The sequence below is a fragment of the Gadus macrocephalus genome, chromosome 6, assembly GCF_031168955.1.
Source record: "Gadus macrocephalus chromosome 6, ASM3116895v1".
NCBI classification, from domain to species: domain Eukaryota; kingdom Metazoa; phylum Chordata; class Actinopteri; order Gadiformes; family Gadidae; genus Gadus; species Gadus macrocephalus.
The window spans coordinates 5,043,677-5,065,383 of record NC_082387.1 but is presented as its reverse complement, the minus strand read 5'-3'; the positions used below and the strand labels follow the sequence as shown (position 1 = coordinate 5,065,383).

At 43.2% G+C, this 21,707-nt stretch overlaps 1 protein-coding gene and 2 long non-coding RNA genes across 4 annotated transcripts in view; 1 reads left to right on the top strand and 2 right to left on the bottom strand.

Moving 5' to 3' along the window:
• upp1 (uridine phosphorylase 1) overlaps nt 1-21,707 on the bottom strand; it is a 32,212-nt gene that overhangs the window by 637 nt on the left and 9,868 nt on the right. For both annotated transcript variants that reach the window (XM_060053022.1, XM_060053021.1), the window contains exon 6: nt 50-259. In XM_060053022.1, the coding sequence (XP_059909005.1) occupies nt 50-259 (210 nt within the window). The remainder of the gene's footprint in view (nt 1-49; nt 260-21,707) is intronic.
• On the top strand, nt 259-20,723 carry LOC132458767 (uncharacterized). Its single transcript, XR_009525943.1, has 3 exons — nt 259-995; nt 19,906-19,992; nt 20,602-20,723. It is a non-coding gene; the product is annotated as an uncharacterized LOC132458767 (long non-coding RNA).
• On the bottom strand, nt 3,554-6,357 carry LOC132458775 (uncharacterized). Its single transcript, XR_009525951.1, has 2 exons — nt 5,507-6,357; nt 3,554-5,250 (listed from the first exon to the last, which is right to left on the bottom strand). It is a non-coding gene; the product is annotated as an uncharacterized LOC132458775 (long non-coding RNA).

The window sequence follows — 21,707 nt, the reverse complement described above, 5'->3', positions numbered from 1 at the left end:
TAACCCCACAATATAAGGATTCATTTGAGTAGTAGGACCTGTGGACTACCTTCATAGAAGTCCATGGTGCACATGGTGTTGGCAATAACTGATTTGAACTGGTTGAGCCTGTTACTGCACTGCAGCAGCTGCTCAGCCAGCTCTGTGTCCAGGTCAGTGCTGCGTACGACATTCTTCCCAAGGATCACCTGCTCAAACTTGGGTAGAAAGGTGGCGTCCACAGACTGCTTGGTGATGACGATCGTTCCGGGCTCAAGCCCTGAATCATTAAGGACAAACATGTTGGGACCTCATTTCTGCTGTTCCTCCACCTTGACTGAAATTGGTCATTCTGTAAACAGTATTCATTTCATTGAACATCTGTTTTTGCTGAACATTCAAAAGTAGGGTTATACATTATCTTGAGTGCGCAGTGTGCCAATACTAAAACAAAAATATGGTTGTTCTGCCCCTGGCATTGAAAGTGTATATTGTTCTTAATGTGTGTAGCATAGGTGCCTGTACCTTTAATTGAGGGAATGCTCTAGGGGAGAGGCTGCTAGTTAGGTGACAGGAAGTCAAAAGCACATGTTCACGTAGGAAGCATGCAAGATTAGCAGTTTGATCAGCTCTTCAAAAACGATGCAGTTCAACGATGCCATGCCGTAATTCCGACGCCTCATTGTTCCGACGTCTCAATGGTCCGAAATATTTCCCATTAGATCGACATGCCACTATGCCGACGGTTCCCATTGGTCCGAAAACGGAACCCATTGGTCCGAAGGTCAGTTTGTCTGACTTTTCAAAAAGGAGGCGCTTTAGGCCGACGCTTCAATATGCCGAATAGGCCAAGGCGCAATTCCACATGTGTGATGATGAAACCAAAAATAAAAAGACGATAGGCTAAGTTCCAGCAGTGCACTTCACCAAGCCAGACTGTTGCTGTGGGCTTGAACGGTCACAAGAGGTGAATTTATGAAGCGCACGTTATACTTTATCTGTAAAGAAGTCAAACGGTGAGTGAAAAACAAATACAATTTTTATCTTGAGTAGCTGTGTGTGGGCCTATATATGTTGTTTACTGTGTTTACAGTGGCTTTTAGCCTAAATAATTTCGCTGGTATTGATTTAGTCAAACTTATACCTCATACCGTGTACTTAGTCGTGTGTGTGTGTGTGTGTGTGTGTGTGTGTGTTGAGAATTAGACCTACGCTCTCTGTCCATGGGGCTGAAACACCCTGTCGAAATGAAGTGAAGCGTTGTCACTTTGCTCTCCAATATTCATCGTGAACGTGATATGTAGGCCTATGTTGTATTTTGCAGAGAGAGTGAGGGTGCACTCACACTAGGCCATCTGGCCGTGGCCGTTTTCACACCTAACCATGCTCAAATCTGCCAGTGTGAATGTGGCCAGTCTGGCCAGGCCAGGCCAATTTGGCCACTTGGGAGAGGTGTGCTGCTACGGTACGGGCCGCTACGGTACAGATGCTAATGAGCCGGCACACGCACGGCTACGCAACCTGAGCTGGATGACGTATAGTCCATGCGACGACCACGGACATAATAAAGGCGACGAGCCTTCTTTCCCATTAAACGGTAAACATAAATCCACATAAGCACTCTGACTGGCGGCAGACTTTATTGTGGTCCATGCAGCGGACGCTTGGTGACGACGTGTTACTTTCGACGTGATGACGTATGTACCTAAGAGCCTACCGTGGCCAGGCCACAGTTGCGACGGCCAACGGCCACGGCCAGATGGCCTAGTGTGAGTGCAGGCCAGAGAACAATGGGGCCATTTGAGCACGGTTAGGTGTGAAAACGGCCAACAGCCACGGCCAGATGGCCTAGTTTGAGTGCACCCTGAGAGAGAGCGAGAGAGAGCGAGAGCGCGAGCGAGGTATAAAACTCTTTATATGTAGGCCTATTCGGCATATTGAACCGTCGGCCTAATGCGCCTCCTTTTTGAAAAGTCAGGCAAACAGACCTTCGGACCAATGGGTTCCATTTTCGGAACATTGAACCGTCGGAACAATGAGGTGTCGGAATTACGGGCAGGCCCCCATCCTACAGAGTTAAATTGTGCAAAGCGGCTATGGCAGTGGCCATGGCCAGGCCAAAGCTGAAGCAGCGCAAGCTAGAGCGGCACATTCAAAAAGGGAAATTGAATTAAAGGTCCCATGACATGCCACCAGGTGTGGTTTGAATAGCCGTTGGGCATGTCTACCTAGATGTGCGACGGATAGATGAGCAACGTTTTCTAAAGTCCACTGGGTAGGCTGGTAGACTGATCTATCCAGCATACATCTAGGTGGACACGCCCACCTGTGATGTCATAAGGTGCAGATTTCCAAAACGGCTTGTAACGGCTAATCACACAACACCTGGTAGCATGTCATGGAACCATTAAAGGTGGAACAAGCACAGATTAAAGCAGTCCCTTATCATTATAAAGCATTGCCACATCATAGCCTAAATAAGTGTAACCCATAGCTCAAATTGAGTCTTAATTATATATTAAATAGTAATACATAAAAATAGATAATATTATAATAAATACATCTACAATTTAATATATAAAATATCTAGAAAAGGTTTTTTCAAACATCCCTTTAATAACGTCACTGCCCTTTTAAGACGCCTTTCTGTAGCAGACACAAGCTTGAAGAACCGTTAAATGATTCAGATACAAAATCAGAGGCACTGATAGTAAAACTAAAACTAAACTGTATAATTTATATTATATTATTATTGGTCGTTTTCAATCTCAAGTCGAGAGTGTTTACACAACAGCCTCGCGTCTATCGACAAAACGAGTGCCAAAGACTGTTTCGTTGAGTTTTGGCATAATTTATGAGTACCCGTACACCGGGTTGAATGATGTTACAGTGATATAAACCGTCACAACTAAGTCAACTCAGTTTGGAATATATTTACGTTGTTTTATGTATGACTTTATGTTATATATGTTTTAGGTTAGAAAGGGAAACGTTTTTTGGTCTTGTTTTACGTTTGTGAATTATTATATGGTCGAGTGTCTGTTGTCAGTTAGTTTTACGTTACCATGGTAATACAGTCTGCAGCGAGAGAAATAGCATTCCTCCGCCATAGCCAAAAAGCGACAGAGAATTTCTATCAGTGATCGGTGAACTGTGCTATTTTTTTTATGCATGGCCTGATGTGCAGGTCAGTTTTTTTGAAACCCTGAAAAGATCCTAGAACCACGTCCGTGTTGCCGCGGGACAGCGCACACAAACATAGGACTTCACTTGAACCGAACTTTGATGGCGAACTTATCCAATGACCCGATGAGCCTACCCAAAGGAATCCAAAGAAGCCGATTTATCAATACGGTTTGACCATTGGACATTGAACCACGAACATTGAACAATTGAACATTGAAATATTGCTTGATAGATATTATATTGTTGTTTGTATACCCATTTGAATACACAGTTGATAGATATTAGATTGTTGTTGTTTGTGTACACATTTGTATGCAGTTGATTGTATACACATTTTGATTGTATTTTACTTAATTAAATATATTTAATATTTATATAACATATTTAATATTTAATTAAATATATTTAATATTTATATAACATATTTAATATTTATTTAGAAGAACACATATAGTTGTAAAAACTCTATGCAATAGAACATTAATTTAATATGTTATATATTTAATATTTAGCAGTATTTAACACCTGAACACATTCAAAAGGAAAAGGGATTCTTAAAAGGGTTTATAGAATATTTATTGTAGATTTTTTATTGCAAATATTTATTTATTTAATTTAATTTTCCTATCTATTTATTGATCTATTTAATATTTAATAGTTTCTTATTTAAGCAAACTGCCAGATTTATTATTATAAACCCTTCCTCCAGTCTTTAATTTCTATGTTTGATTTCAGCACTCCCCACAAACCTATGACTGGCCCAGTAGCATCATTTTCTAGTTCTAAGCAACACAAGTGTTACATAAGCATTTGCCATCCCCTGTATTTCAGTCACTGGAGCACCCTGTTGAGATAGATGTGACCACTCCCAAACCTCCAACGACCTCGCTCAATATCTGGCCCGCAGCCGCCTCGTGAAATTGGAACTTAATGTATATGATGAACACCCGATGACCTACTGGGCATGGAAAACGTTGTTCCATAGTGCTATTGACCACCTGGACCTGTCTGACGGAGAACAGCTCGACCTTCGTACCAATTATCTTGGAAGAGAGTCTGCAGAAAGCTTCAAATAAATAAATCAGTCAATATCAGACATCCTCCCACTGGATTGTCCATGAGATGGGAGCGGCTCGACGTGCTATATTGCTCACCGGGGTCGTCGAACAGGCCTTCTTTGGTAAACTGGAAAGCTTCCCCAAAATCATAAGAAAGGACCCAAGGAGACTTGGAGATCTAGCAGATCTGTTGTCTGATCTGGAAGCAGCTAAATAGCTACTTCACCGGCCTTTCATAAGAGTCAAACAGTCAAGAAACTTCCACACAACATTCAGGAAAAGTGGATCTACATTGGATCATGATACAAACGTGACCACTTAGTCAGTTTCCATCCTTTCTCTGTGTTTGTAGACTTCATTCACAAAGAAGCAAAAGCTTGTATAGACCCAAGCTTTAACCTCTTCACACAAGCTCCAACAGGGAGAAATTACTACTGGGAGAGGCCTATGAAGGCGCCTGTATACGTGCACAAGTCCCAAGTCTCTTCAGTGGACAAGCCTGAGTAAAGAGGGTAACAAACCAGCAACATGGAAGTCCAAGTCGTCCCCTCCCGATTCAGAGCATAGCGAGGAGGACAAAGCAGAGGCTCAGGTGGTCACTTCGAGGTGCACAAAAGTGTGTGGCAAAGGATTAATTGTGAGAACCGTGTACCTCACTGGACCCAGACAGGAGTCCAAGAGAATGACCGCAATACTTGATGAGCAAAGTAACCGCTCACTTGCACGGTCAGAGTTCTACGATGCCTTTAAGATCTCTGGGTGCTACTACGTATACACCCTCAAGACATGTTCAGGGCTTAAAGAGACAGCGGGGAGCAGAGCTTATGGTTACACTATTGAGTAAGTGTCCAAGAAACGAAGCTTTCCTCTAGCTACGTTTATCGAACGCAACCAAGTTCTTGAAAATAGATCCGAGATACCCTCCCCGGGCGCAGCATGCCACCATACTCACCTGAAATGCATTGCCGATGAAATACCACCTCTCGATCCCGATGCTTAGGTACTTCTCCTTCTGGGTAGAGACATCCTGAGTTTACACAAGGTCAGGGATCAGATTAATGTCCCAGGCAATGCACCCTTTGACCAAGAACAAATGGGTTGGACCTAGGGCGGGTCGTCATCGGCGATGTTTGTCTTGGAGGCGCACACAGACCACCACCGGTGAACAGCTATAAAACATCCATCCTAGAGAACGGTTGTGCTACCCATCTACAGCAACAACCAGATCAAAGTGAAAGAGGTCTTCAGTCAAGCACCAACATATTAAACCATCCAATATCTACCTTCACATCAGCTCAGCAAAGTTCGCCAAAGACGGCTTAGGCAAATCCATCTTCACGCATACTGCCGATGATCACAGACTTGCACCTTCCATGGAGGATCTAGAGTTCCTTCACATCATGGATACCGAGTTCCACCAAGGCAGCTCCAAAAGCTGTGTCGGACCGTTACCTGGTGGCGATGAGAGGCAGCAGAGAGAGAGGTCATGTTTCCCGAAGCTCCACTAGGCAGTGGAAAAACAACTTAATTTATCGTTCAGATCTACTTTATTTTATTATATTTTATGATAATACTTAATATATAGTTTGTTTCCGTCGACCTCCATCGCTCGATTCAACATTACACTTTTTTATGACTCCCGGATCAGACTGCAGCAAAAGCCTTGGACTTTTCTATCGCCAACATGCCTCTGTACTCGGATATCTCAGGCACGGAGACTTGAAAATGCACAGACTGCACCAAACTGCGACAGACCGTGACTTTATTTGTAACGAGCCTAGCAGCATTAGAAAAATGCAAAGGACTCCTCCAGGATACAGTGCCGATGGGTGAGTTTGCTGAGCTAACTCAGACAAATATGGATTAGCGCTGAAGAACCGGTTCCTGCCACTTCAAGAGTCCACGAACGCGCCTGCCACCCATGCACCCCTGAGCCGCGTTCGGACAAACGGTGCGGACAGAGACCGACCATGAACCCGTCGCCAGAGAGGCGAGCTGTGCATGCGTCGGCCACCCATGCATCCCCGAGACGTGTCCGGACACACGGTGCAGACAGAGATGGAAAAAGTACCAGTCGCCACAGAGGCGAGCTGGGCATGCGTCTGCCACCATCACCTCAAGCCAACAAGGGCCGATCTCACAGAAGGCAGATGAACCAGATACTCTGATTGTAGGAGACTCAACCATAAAGGATGTAACCGGTAAGAAGATCAAAACAGACATGATGGTTAGTGAAACCAGCCACAATTATGCATGCAGGACTTAATGATATTTGAAGAGAACAGTCAGAACTTCTGAAGAGGGATTGCACTGATCTATTGGACACATTGGACAAAATACACGTTAAGTCATTCATCAGTGGACCCACACCAGCAGTTGACAGGGAAATAAACAGATTCAGTCGTCTACTTGCAATGAATACATGGCTTTCCAGAGTCTGCAATGAAAGAGGAAGGTGCTTTATTGACAATTTCAACTTGTTTTGGGGTTGCAAATATCTTTTCAGAGCAGATCTTCTTCTCGCTTTCCCACACATCTACCCTGCCATGGTCTGACACACAGGCCACTGTAAGAGCCCAGGTTGAGAAGAGGCGAGACTACAGCCAACCCCACACATCTACTCTGCCACTATCTGACACACAGATAGCAGACAGAACACAGACCGTGAAGAGAGACAACAGCCCGCCCGACACCATCGACACCATGCCTTCCCCCATCGCTGATGCTGGCTTGGCGAGGAATGGCCACCCCCCTCCTCTGCACTCCCCCAGCAACGATGACCTCCAGCCTCATCTCTTCCATAGCCACAACAACAACTCCAGCTCCACTGTTTGCTCCCCTTGTGATTTTCCAGCTGAATTTAAGAAACTGGAATACGTTGGCATCAAACTTGCATCTGTGTCAATGATGGCATCGCCACCTCGTGCCCACAGGCTGATAACACCCAAGCGGAGGGAGCCCCAGCCCTCCCCCTGTACTGATAGTAGTCCTGAGTATTACTGAGACAAAAAAAGGGTTCAGCCGTGGACACAGTATAAAGGAAGTTTTGCATAATCTGCTGAACCCAAGGTTGCCTACGTTAAAACATGGCAACTTTTGCATTCCTGCTGTAACCACTTAGACACACTGCTAACCTCACAAATCTCATACCTATTGCCTCCAAACCAAAAACAACCTTAAAGCCTATCAACAACACCATCAGGATGGGTTTACTTAATGTTAGGTCTCTTAATAACAAATCATTTTTAGGTAATGATTTTATTACCACTTCTAAACTGGATTTTATGTTTTTAACTGAAACATGGCTGGAACAAAATAACAGTGCAACCGTTCTGATAGAGACAGCTACTCGCAACTATAACTTTTTTGATGCATGAAGATCTGGAAAAAGAGGTGGAGGGCTTATTGCTATATTTAAAATTGTATTTCAGGGGAAACAGATGGGGTTTGGTGATTTTCCATCATTCGAATACCTTTGTGCTGTGTTGAAATGCTCCCCAAGAGTTCTCCAATTAATTATTTACAGGCCACACACACACTGCACATTTTTTCAATGACTTTACAGAATTATTGTTTGGCGTCTCCACAGACTGTGTGCAAAAAAGTGTGCAAAAAAGCTTTTTGGACACATTTGAACTGTCTCAACATGTGAAAGAGGCTACTCATTGTAAGGGGCACACTCTAGACCTGGTTATCACAAAGGGCCTCAATGTTTCTGATCCCTCTGTGACGGATCCTTCACTGTCTGACCACTTTTGTGTTTTCTTTAATACATCTTTTATTCCCGACATACAAACAAATACTGTCAAAAAACGGTATATCAATGAACATTCTAATGTACTTTTTAAAAAGGCCATCTCCTTGCTACCAACTCTCAACCCATGTTCTGCTGATGATCTTGTAGAAAACTTAAATTAGAAAATGTTGAAAGTCATAGATGTCATTGCACCTTATAAAGGTTGAGACGATTATTGGAAAGCAAAAGGCACCCTGGAGAGAAGCTGCTTCTGTAACAGCACAGAAAAAAGAATGCAGGAAGGTTGAACGCATCTTGCAAAAAACAAAACTTTAGACTTAAAAAGTGCTAGAGAAACATTCTTCTCCATATCATTAAAACCAATACTAATAATGCAAAAACACTATTTGCAACTGTTGACAGACTGACCAAACCCCCCCCCCCAACACAAATTCCACCTGTTCTCCATTCTACGCAGAACTGCAATGAGTTTGCAGCTTTTTATACTGATAAAATTGAAGGAATCAGATGCGCCATCAATATCTCCACTTCAAACAATAATGTTAGACAACCACCCTGCTCAGGCAAAAGTAACGTGGCAATGATGACAGGCTTTAATGTTACTCTAAAAGCCATCCACCTGTTGCATTGATACTTAACCTACCAACCTCTTTAAGAATGTTTTTGACTGCCTAGCAATAGACATATTGCAAATAGGTAACAATTCTCTCCAGTCAGGCAATTCCCCAAAAGCCTAGAAAACTGCAGTTATTATACCCCTTTTAAAAAAGCGGAGCCTAGATGCCTCTATTAGTAACAACTACATACCAATATCAAATCTACCCTTCATCAGTAAAATCCTTGAGAAAGTTGTCCTCCAGCAACTTAACCACTTCCTGGCATCAACTGGTTGCCATGACACCTTCCAATCAGGATTTCGACCGCCGCACAGCACTGAGGCCGCCCTTATTAAAGTTGTAAACGACATCCGTCTTAACACAGACTCTGGCAAAACCTCAATACTAATGCAACTAGATCTCAGTGCTGCATTCGACAGGTTCTCAACCTTTTTTGAGCAAACGCCCCCCTGACCTTACCCTGATCCTCTGGCGCCCCCCCCCCACCCCCACCCCCAAATATATTTTTTTTAAATAAACTAACAACCCCACTCACACTCGTGTTATATTGCTTAAAGTTGTCAATGCATTGTTTATCATTGATTTTGCGTTGGTCACTAATAGCAATGAATGCCCTCTGAGTCGGTTTTGGTGCAAAAAATATATGAATATTCATGACATGCGGCTAACAGCACTGTCCATCATTGTAATGAACCCAATTAAACTTGCACGCGCGCACACAGAGAGCGAGAGAGCGAGAGAGCGAGAATCTATTTGCCAAGAAAGAAGAGTTGAGGAAGAAATGGTTGGATTGAACATTCATTCACCGTGACCGCCGTGCGGGCACTCCCGCAACTCCCGTCGTGCCCCGGCACCCTGCGGCCCGGGCACCGTGACCTTGGGCCCTCGACCACACTCGCGTCTCCCGTGAACGAATGAATGAATGGCCCGGGAACCACGGGCACCACGGCCCGGGCAACGCTGACACTGCAAAAACAGATCGCCTGCAGAGGCCTAATTAGGCCTATATATTTTGTATTTGAAATGCAATGGCCTTTTCGTGGAGACTACACTCAGAGCAGCTGGGACTGAACAACAGAAAGACGAAGGAGGAAAACGGGCTAATAAAATTTGATATTTTTTTCTTGCCAACGGCCATGTTTGATTGTGTCATGTTGGTTATTGAACTGTTAACCCGCAAACTTGGCTTATGTTTATCAGCATTACTATAGAGATCATGACGATAGCTGATGTAACGGGAGTCCGGGCGTGTGCAGGACCGAACCGCCGCGCTGTATTATCACTGTTCCACTGCGCATAGACAGTAAAAAGTAGCTGAGACGGTAGAGGGGTTAGAAACCAATAAATCAAAATCTGCTATTTATTTCAGGTAGGCAATTTTTTCACCCAAAAAAAACAAACAATGAATCACGTTCCCAGCGCCCCCCAAAGGGGCGGTACCGCCCTCGTTGAGAAACCATGAGCCATACAATACTTTGACAGGTTAGAAAACTGGATGGGGCTTTCAGGCACAGTCTAAAATTGGTTCAGGTCCTACCTACAAAACTTTGTTTCCATTGGCAAATTGTATCAGAATCAACCAACGTGACATGTGGAGTCCCACAAGGTTCATCTTAGGACCCTCTTTATTCAACATTTACATGCTCCCACCAGGGCAAATCATGCAAAATAACAATATTGATCATCATTGCTATGCTGATGAAACGCAAATGTATCGCTATCACCAAATGATTATCGGCCCATAGATCTGCTGTGCCAGTGCATTGAGCAAGTGAAAGACTGGATGTGCCTTCCTTCAACTAACAGAACCGAGATAATTGTATTTGGTGGTCAAACGGAAAGGCTTAAAGTAACCAAACACCTTCACTCTGTCCCTGAAAACCTAAATCAAAGCCAGAAATCTAGGGCTTATCATGGATTCTGATTTACATTTCGACAGTCACATCAAATCAGTTACAAAATCTGCATTTTATCACCTTAAAAATGTAGCAAGACTTAGAGGGCTCATGTCCACTGAAGACTTACAAAAACTTGTTCATGCCTTTATCACTAGTAAGCTTGATTACTGCAATGGTCTCCTTACAGGTCTCCCAAAAAACTCAAAGGAAACTTCCACTTGTCCAGAATGCTGCAGCTAGAGTTCTAACAAAGAGCAAAAAATGTGAACATATTATAACAATTCTTAAATCGTTAGATTGGCTTCCTGTAGGTCAGAGAAATGATGTTGCTAACCTATAAATCCCTACATGGTTTAGGGCCAAAATATTTAACTGATATGGGTCCACTACATAAGCCTTCTAGACCACTATGATAATCTGAGACCAATCTGTTAATTATCCCCAGAGTAAACACGAAACATGGGAAAGCAGAATTTAGTTACTATGCAACAAATAGCTGGTATAAACTCCCTGAGGAGTCAAGACTTGCCCCAACTCTGTCCACCTTTAAAACAAGACTGAAGACTTTTATGTTTGCTTTAGCTTTCTGCTAAATCTTAAATACAACGCTTTTTAAACTTTGCCTTTGTTTTCTATTTTATTACTAATATGCCTTAACTTTGCCTTTATTTATTTATTTTACCAGTAAGATACATTATCTGATACCAGAGAGAAAGGATAAGGGTTTGAGACCCAAGTTCTGTCTGGGTTAGAGTCCTAGAATCTGGGTTGGAGTCCCAGAGAAAGGATCAAGTTCCTTTAGGTTGGGTTGGAGTCCCAGAGAAAGGACCTGTTACGGCTGCCGTCTAATGTGCATTTGAAGGTCAATGATTCTGTATGCAAATCCAGCTGGGTGATTCCCTTCCGATGATTGGTCCCCTCCCTACTTCCTGGATCCCATCGAAGCTACCAATCACGAGTCTCCAATCAAGCCAGCTGCATATAAATAGCGTGTGTGTCCACAGTTCGGGGCGGCTGTGAAGCAGTGATCAGTCCGCCTCGTTGTTACTCCCTACTTTTTGTGGCTGCTTAGGGAATTAGAGTTTGATATCGATGTGTTGCCTGGCTGCGATTGAGTGGTTTCAGCCAGTGTTTTTTTGTTAACCTTGTGTAGATCTCCTTTGTTGTAGTTCTGTGTGCATGTGCACTCCTTTCCGTTGATTAAACCCCCGATTGTGTCCAGAATCTGTCCATGGTCTCCCCTCCATTTCATTTAACATCCCAATCATGTGTTGTAGGGCTGTCACTTTTTCCAAAAATGAAATTCGAACGAATTTCGAATGTCCATAATTAATTCGAATACATTCGAATACATTCGACCCCCCCCCCATAGAACACGACAACAGTCTTGATTTTTTATGTTGCTCTCGTATACCTCACGTATACCTACTGAATTCATAACAGCACAGGATAAAAACACATCTTTGATAACACATTTGTAAACACAACAAGAGGAAGCTCCGACACACAAGTGCGGCTGTCTTTTACACATTAACAATAACTGCTCGGAGCGCGATATGCGGAGCGCATGTCGTCCATGGCACACACAGCCTATATAAACGAACAATCTGTGAGGCCGACCTCCAACACGGCATGCTGCTCTTTTTATTCCTTACGGAAAGAAAATTACAAGTAGTCTCGCAGCTCTCCGTTACCGTTGCAGCTGCTTGTGTCAGCCGTGCTGTAGCCTATAAGTCCCCAAACAGGCTGCCCATCGCGCCCAGCGCAGCAGCGGACTTTTCTCCCTGTCGTGTGCGATCAGTGTCGGTCTCCGTTTCAGTGAGCTCGTGTGAGAGGCTTTCAGTCACGAGATGTTTCTGTGCAGGGGAAAGGTGGACTAACCGGGAGAAGCGGGGATCCAGGAGGGCCGCTTTATTGAGGAGAAGCCACTCGCCACTCTCTTTTTTATAGCGCATTTTTACAGTTCGAATGGAGAATTACACTTCGAATTCGAACTTTTCACCCCACCTTCGAACGAATATTCGAACTTCGAATAAAAAGTGACAGCCCTAATGTGTTGCGGCTCTTATAACGAGCCGGGTCGTAACAATTGGGGGCTCGTCCGGGATCTAAATGAAAACCATCTGAGAACCATGGCAGAAAAGTTTAATTTCGATACATTTGTTGAACATCCTACTGTTGTACAAGTGTGTAATTGTAGGAAGGATGATTTAGTGGAGATAGCTATCCACTTCAACATTCCCATTATCAGGTCCATGCTAAAAAAAGAAATTAGAGAACGAGTGATTGGTGGAACAGGGCGTGATTACTATGACTGAGCCATTGGAGTCCATGTCTCTTCCCAGTGCCTCAGCAGAAGCAGCGACTGATCCAAGTGCTGAGACGCCCTCCGACTCGGGGAAAGCCTACCAGGCAGGTGAGCGAGGGAAGACCCCGTTTACTATGCCCAGGTATGATCTTTCCCCACCTAGCGGTACTAGCAGTACTGAGGCACGGCTTAAAGTCTGTCTGGCTCGGCTGCAACTGGAAGCTCATGAGCGGGAGATGCAAGCCCAGCTCCAGCTTAAGTTGGAAATAAGAAGAGCTGAAATTCAGGCTGAGACGGCAGTGAGACTGAGACAGCTCAAGCTTGAGGCTTCTGAAACAGGGCGGAGTGCTCATAGAGGCTCAGCTATGTCACCACCTTCCACCACCTCCACCAGCTCACCTAAAGTGGTGTTTGACCTTAGTAAGCATGTGGCTCTAGTACCTGTATTTCGGGATAGTGAAGTTGACTCCTATTTCAAAGTGTTTGAGAGAATAGCTGCTGCTTTACAATGGCCACCTGAAATATGGACGCTTCTGCTTCAGTGTAAAATGCATGGTAAAGCTCAGGATGCTATGGGCGCACTCCCTGTTGAAGATAGCTTAGATTATGAAACTGTTAAGATGGCTATCCTACGAGCATACGAACTTGTCCCCGAAGCATACCGACAGAAGTTCCGAGGTCACAAGAAAATTTCTGCTCAGACCTATGTTGAGTTTGCCCGTGAGAAGGGAATGCTATTTGATAAATGGTGTGCAACATGTAAAGTTAGTGATTTCAATGCGTTGAGAGAGCTGATCCTGGTAGAGGACTTTAAGCGCTGTTTGACTGAGCGTATTGTTGTGTACCTGAATGAGCAGAAAGCAGGAGTACTTTCTGCTGCCGCTGTACTGGCTGATGAGTACGTGTTAACTCATAAATTTGCTTTTTCTGCTGTGTCACACTCCCCTCCTCCTAGATTATCTAACCCACGTGGGTCGCAAGAGGAAAGGGAATGTTATTACTGCCACCAAGTTGGCCATGTCATTGCAAATTGCTCGACACTAGAACGTAGAGAACAGCCCTCACGCTCCTTTCAATCAAAAGGGGTAGGACTGATTAAAGCAGAGCATGGGGTGAACACTAACTCATCTGATCAGAAAATTGATGACTGTTTTAAGCCATTCGTATTTGATGCATTTGTGTCACTGTCTGGTGAGGCAGCTGATAGACACTCCATACGGATCTTGCGAGATACTGCTTGCGCTCAATCTGTTATTCTGGCATCAGCGCTTCCTTTTTCTGATAACTCTGCTTGCCATTACCAATCAGTTCTTAGAGGGGTTGAAATGTGTTGCGTACCACGGCCAGTGCACCGCATCCATATTCAGTCCACTCTCGTTACTGGATTCTTCCCAGTAGCAGTTTGTACTGAACTGCCAATCCCCGGTATCGTACTCCTGATGGGGAACGATATCGCAGGAGGTAAGGTAACTCCCACGCTGGAAGTTCTAGATCAACCCCAGCGTGATGGGAACCAATCATCAGATCAGACACCTCCGAATGTATTTCCAGCCTGCGCTGTAACTCGTGCTCGCTCCCATGAGATTAGCCCAGATGATCGTGAAGTTTTGTTGTCTGACAGTTTATTCGTGTCAGTTCTCTCAGGTGACAAAGAGGAGAAAGAGGCTGAGAGTTTCTTATTGCCTGTTCAGGGGGAGCCTCCTGCTCCTGCCTTAGTAGCTGAACCGTCGTATATTAAAGTTGCTGCTCTCATTGTGACAGAACCTGTGGGTGCTCTCTACGGAGATGACTCACCGTTGCGCGTTCCTACACATCAGCCGGTCCGACTTCCAAATTCGGAGATGCTTGCAAACCTGTCAAGCTGTTTTCAGCATTTAACTGCTGGACAGCAAAGTGATCTGGAGGTGCTGATTGGCCGGTACAAGACTTCAACCTCGACATCCAACATAAAAAGGGATCTGAAAATGGGGTCGCTGGTGCTTTGTCTAGGCGCTAGAGATGTGTGTCTATGTTTATGCATGAAACCTTAACGCCAAGCCGCAAGGGCTTGTAATTTAAGGGGGGGGGTGGAGTGTTACGGCTGCCGTCTAATGTGCATTTGAAGGTCAATGATTCTGTATGCAAATCCAGCTGGGTGATTCCCTTCCGATGATTGGTCCCCTCCCTACTTCCTGGATCCCATCGAAGCTACCAATCACGAGTCTCCAATCAAGCCAGCTGCATATAAATAGCGTGTGTGTCCACAGTTCGGGGCGGCTGTGAAGCAGTGATCAGTCCGCCTCGTTGTTACTCCCTACTTTTTGTGGCTGCTTAGGGAATTAAGAGTTTGATATCGATGTGTTGCCTGGCTGCGATTGAGTGGTTTCAGCCAGTGTTTTTTTGTTAACCTTGTGTAGATCTCCTTTGTTGTAGTTCTGTGTGCATGTGCACTCCTTTCCGTTGATTAAACCCCCGATTGTGTCCTGAATCTGTCCATGGTCTCCCCTCCATTTCATTTAACATCCCAATCACGTGTTGCGGCTCTTATAACGAGCCGGGTCGTAACAGACCAAATTCCTTTAGGTCGGCTTGGAGTCCTGACGTGGGTAACTTTGAAGGGTTTGAGACCCGAGTTCCGTCTTGGTTAGAGTCTTGGAATCTGGGTTGGAGTCCCAAAGAAAGGACAAAGTTCCTTTAGGTCGGGTTGGAGTCCCGACGTGGGTACCAGAGACACTGTTGATACATTGCACTTTCTAAAATGCTGATCTATTTTACTTATTTTTTGAATTTTTTCTTTTGCTTATTATCTTATTTTATTGTATGACAATGTTTATATGTGAAGCGCATTTGAGTCTGCCTTGTGTAAGAAAATGCTACATAAATAAAGTTGCCTTGCCTACCTTTCCGATCGCCAAGACAACTGCTGCCCAACATTAGGAGAAAAGTGCATGACCGCCTCCTTTCGCTCCGCAAACGACCGCACATGAAGACCAACATTCTAGGGTTCATGCAGAGAATGCTTCACAGAGAACATGCAGAGATCACTCCACCCTTGCAAGTAGGGAAAGAAAGCTGGTACTCACCCCAGTTCGGCATGTATGGTTTGAGAAGAGCGGCTAAAGAAGCAGACTATGGTGGTGACACAAGGAGGCTCATTGAACGTGAGTTCTATGTTGACAATGCTATGAAGTCTTTCTGAGGAAGAGGCCATCAGCGTTCTTGGACGAGCACAGAAGATGCTTCCAGCCTGTAACCTCAGGTTGCATACGTTTTATCAAAGCGACCAGCAGTCATTCATGTATTCCCACCTCAAGACCACTCCAAAGACGTCAACAACTCTGATCTCTTTGTCGACGACCTGCTAGTCCAACGTAGTCTTTGAATGTCCTGCAAGACGGTGTTTGAAGAAAATAAATGTCTGATCCATGAAGTTCGCACAACACTCATGTCCAAGGTAACTGCAGTAATAAACGCAAGACCACTCATCCCAGAGTCATCAGATCTGGAGTCGCCTCTAATCCTGACCCCAGCAATGCTCCTGACCCTCAAAACAGCCTCTACTCCTCCTTCTCCTCCTCCAGGCCACTTTGATGAAGCACAACTCTTCAAAGAAGAGTGGAAACTAGTTCAAAGCCTGGCTGACATCTTTTGGAGCAGATGGAGGCGTGAATATCTCAAAACACTGCAGCTGCGTCAAAAGTGGCAAGGAAGGAAGCCTAGTCTCCAAGATAGGGACATCGTTCTCTTGAAAGATAGTCAGGCAAAGAGCGATGAATGGCCCATGGGTATCCTAACCAATACCTTTCCAGGAGAAAATGGACTGGTTTGGAAAGTTGAAGTCGTCAAAGGAGGAACCAAGAAGACTTTCTTGACTCCTATTACAGAAGTTGTCCTGTTTCCGTCTCCAAAGACTGATTCTGTTAATTAATGTGGAGTCTTGTAAGACCCCAAGTCTTACGAGACTCCACATTAATGGGTAGGGGTGGGAATTGATAAGTTTTTATCAATATCAATGCCATTGTCGATTCTGCCTATCGATCCAATTCCTTATCAATTCTCTTACCGATTCCTGAGTAGTAAAAGAGTTCTACAGTCTTCTGCACCAAAAGTAACCATTTTATTTTCTACATAATAACACAAGAACAAGAAAATATAGTCTAAATAAGTTAGACTGACAATAAATAAGTAATGAAAAAAATAGGAAGCCATTACAATTGAACATGCTAAATTATGATTTAACACTAAACTTTTATATACATATTTTAGATGTAATAACTAAGCTTAACTAAGCTTAAACCAAACGTCATTAAATTAAAGTTTAACACTTTTCTAGGAAGGGTTATAAAAAGTAAACAAAATAGTGAACATACGTACATCACCTTTAATTAAATAGGCATGAAATGTATGCCTTCATAACATCTTTTCGATTTATTTTTTTTACTGAGCGTCAACAATTCTTATGCAAGAATATAAGCATATCTGCCTTTTCTGGGAGTGAAAGGGGTAACTTGAGCCGATGTCGAGGGGCCAGCTGCCTGAGAGCGATCATCTAAAATGCATGAAATTTGTATAGGTCGGCATTATTAATAAAAACTACGACACTACTATAAAAACTGCAGTTGCAAGGCGACAGTGGGCTGCTAATGCAGGATATGTAATGTGAACGTTACCGTTGTCAACGGAGGAAACAGTGGAGCTTGTTTGACTCGTATGCAGGCTTTTGAACACATGGCATTCTTGGGACTTAATTCCATGCTTGGTAGACAAATGCTTTAGCGTGTTGCTGGTGTTTGCACCCTTACACGAAATTATAGCATTGCACTGATTACATACGGCAGAATTTTTATTGCGTTTGGTGAAATGGAGCCAGACTTGCGATCGCTTCCTACTCTCCACGATGCTGCCTTGTTGTTTGAAGATTGTCGGCGCACGCAGGGTCGTCGCAAAATTTTTGCGGAAACCGGAAAACGTGGTGTGGAATCGTTAAGAAGAATCGATAACGTTGGAGGCGTACGATTCAGATGGAATTGGTTAGTTGGAACCGGTTCTGAGTAGGAACCGGTTCTCGATTCCCACCCCTATTAATGGGAGTGTTCTGCCCCTGGCATTGAATGTTGTTCTTAATGTGTGTAGCATAGGTGCCTGTACCTTTAATTAAGAGGGAATGCTCTAGGGGAGGGGCTGCTAGTTAGGCAACAGGATGTCAATAGCACATGTTGCTCACGTAGGAAGCATGCAAGATAGCAGTTTGATCTGTGGGGTATACTATGAACCTCGCTGAACATACCCTGGCTTTCTTGGTAAAACCTGGCTCGACAGAGACGCAACTCGTGATCAGAGTTAAATGGTACTACGAAGCTCATTTAGGATTAGATTAGTCAAGCCAGGTTTTCGTCTTTAAGTTCAATGCGCGTTCACGTGAAAGGGGCGTTTATCGCCACATTTTACTCACCTTTACAAACTGGATAGATCAAGCAGTCTATATAAATGCGTAGAAGTTAAAAGATTCTGCATATTGTACATACACTGGAGAAAAAAAATTTAAGCCGTACTTCATCTGATTATTATTTTGTAATTCAATTCGAATAAACATTTTGTTTTCTTTTTTAAATAACTTTTTTTCATTTAGAAATACCGTTAAATATAGATATATTTAATTAGGAGCTCCATTAAGAAATATCAATTTTGACAAATAGTAAGGTTGTGTATTCAACTGATTAATAATTAGTCAATCAACCCAAATAAACATAATTTGTTTTCTTTCTAAAATACTGTTAAATATAAATATATTTGATCAGGAGCTCAATGAAGAAATATTTGTTCGGACAAATGTACAATTTAAAGTTTACGTACAAGCCTGCGCATGTGCATTAAACACAACGACGCTTGACTACTGGACCAAACCGGATTTCAGCCATCGAGACTGGATAACTTGAGGGAATCAAGTTCCATTACGGATACATTCTAGTAAGTTAAATCAACAATAATGCTGCTGTGTTTAGCAACCCGTTAATTGTATACAATATATTTTCTCTATACTGACTTTCTCTTATAGATAAGTGAAGTTTAAAACATTACACTAGGTGTTTGCTAGCTATGTTTGCACTAGGTACCACGTGAGGTCGGAGTTATGTCTAACCTGTTCCAAATGACCGCATAAGTAAATACATTTGACACATAGATTATTTTACATGGGTTTTTAAAGGACAATTCCGGTATTATGAACATTGAGCCCCCTTTCTCGTTTGTTAAGGATGAAGTAGAGTGGATAACACCGGAATTTCGAATATTGGTCCTGCCTGCTTCACAATCGCTGGCTATACAAAAAACACCCCTAAACGTTTGTTTTCAGAAATGTGAAACTCAGAGTGGTTAGTGGTGTTCGTTGATGTTCCTTATCAAGCATCATAGTGAAATACAGTTTCTGTCCCGTTTTATTTGGCATTTTGTAAATCTGCATTTTGAAACGGAAGTGTAGGTTGTTGTAGTCTTTTCACTCGGTTCTCCGTATCAACAGTAGGGCTAGAACCGAGCGAAAAGACTACAATACCTTTCCGTTTCCGGTTGGCATTTTGTAAATCCCATTGAAACGGACGGCTTCGGTGGGGGGGGCAGAAAGGGGAGTCAATGTTCAAAATACATGTAATTGTTCAGTTTCTTTACCGTTGCTTTAAATTTAGATGATTTGTGTCTACACAGTAGGCTGAGATGAAAAACATTTTAATTGCTGATGTTTGTTAAGAATATGAGATAATCTCTTTCTTTTCTCTGTCCCTCACTTCTCTCCCTCTTATGCAGAATATCGGACTCCTGTCAGGTGGAAGCATCTTTTCAGCCTCAAACTTCATAGCAGCTGCTACGGTCGGACACAAACAAAGAGAAACCCTAACCCTAACGCACATCGCACATACCTGAACAATTCGGGAGAAGACAAACCTGCTGCCAACAGTACAAGAGGTAAGTGCATACATCTGTGACGTACATGAGAATTCTTGGCCATTGTTTCTGGTGTTGACACACAAATTGAATCATATCGTAATTATATCAACTGACAATGTATATTGTGATATATATTTTGGCCCTAATGCCCGACCCTACCCTTATGCTTACTGTCTTAATTCAGGATACTGACATCGCAACAAAGAGGGAGATTGCACTCAAATGTCTCATTAACATGGGAGCAGCAGTGGAGGACCTCAAAGATTTCCTGGTAAGGAGAGATTACCTAGGAGGTATAAAATACTAGCTATGGCTGTACACTTTATAAGACACATGATGCATTTTATAGTATAACATGACATGCTCTTATCCAGAGTTAGAGTAATTAATTGAATTAACAAGTCCAATTCAAATATCTCCCACACAGGGAGTAACCAATAAGCAGTCCAAGCAGCGTTTAACCCTCATCCTACCATTGATTTATATACATGGACCACCGATGGATAGTCCATGCATGTAGAGATCCCAAGAATCAAAAGTAGTGGAAACAACATTCATAGCAAAATGTGACCTTATTTCTGCTCACACCAGAATTATTTATTTAACTTAATTCATCCGAGTAAAAAAGTTAGTTGGATGGCTATTTAAGAGGTCAAGATTACTGACTTCTTCGTTCCACCTATGGCCAATAATGGCCTTTCATGACATCCAAGATATGACAGAGCTTAATTCGCAATTATATCTTTAATCATGTAAAGATGCATTTCCTTGCAACTTAAATCAGAGTTACATATGCTGGTAAATGTGCAAAACTGTAGTGGTAAACCAAGGCTGAATCAATACCAGATTTTAAAATATTTTTTTCTAAATTATTTTCCAGGTGTCGGAGAAGGAAGAAGCTGAAATGGTTCTTCAGCAGGAAACCATGGCAGTCTTTGTCATCAGAGATGCACAAGCCTTACCTCAAGACATTGGCATCATACTTGAGGGACAACAGGTTCATGCTCTCAATCTGGATTATCCCAAAACTTCGAAACTGACATTTGAATATATCCAGAAAGTCCTCATGGAGCTGGACCCGAAAGGCATGACCAACAAAGTCAAGAGACTGTATGACCAGCTCTACAATAGAGCTTAGTTCAGATTTACACAAACATCCCAGTTGACCAAGTAAATTATATCACGTTTGAGTGGCTGCCTGTTTTGGAATTATTAAGTACTGAGTTCAGTATTACAGTAGTAGAAATTGTTCACTATTCTGTCTGTTCTAGCGTGTTGCGGGTACTGGACTGGATGCCTGGACTCTCCTCATGGATAACCGGCCAGAACCCCATCACCATTTTAATATGATGTGCATGTATTTACCTGTATGTCAATTGTGGCACCCATTGCACTCCTGACCATCCCTGGAAGAAGGGATCCCCTACTATGCGTTTCTTCTGAAGATTTCTTCCTTGCTGATTTCAAGGGAGTTTTTTCTTGCCCGTGTGGGGGCATGGGTAAAGGGGGGTGTCATCAATATTTGGCCTGTTAAGCCCTTTGAGACTGTAAACCTTGTTTTATCTATTGTGGATAAAAAACTTGATCCACTTCAATTTGCTTACCAGTCAGGGAAAGGTGTTGAGGACGCAAAGCTTTTAATACTCAATAACTTGTACAAACATATAGAAAAGCCGCAAGCCCATGTCAGGCTCTTGTTCGCAGACTTTTCATCGGCATTCAACACGATGCAGCCGCATCTTTTAATAGAAAGTTTGCCATGTGATTTTAAATTAGCTCATCAGATTGTATTATGGATTTTGGACTTCTTGACTGACAGAGTGCAGAGAGTGTCTGTAAATGGCAGTTTCTCCGATTCTCTAATTATGTCCACAGGCTCGCCAGAAGGGTGTGTCCTTTCGCCCTTACTCTTTATTATGTATACTAACGGATGCAGGAGGAGGGCAGCAGCTATTTGGTCAAATTTTCTGACGACACCGTTATTGT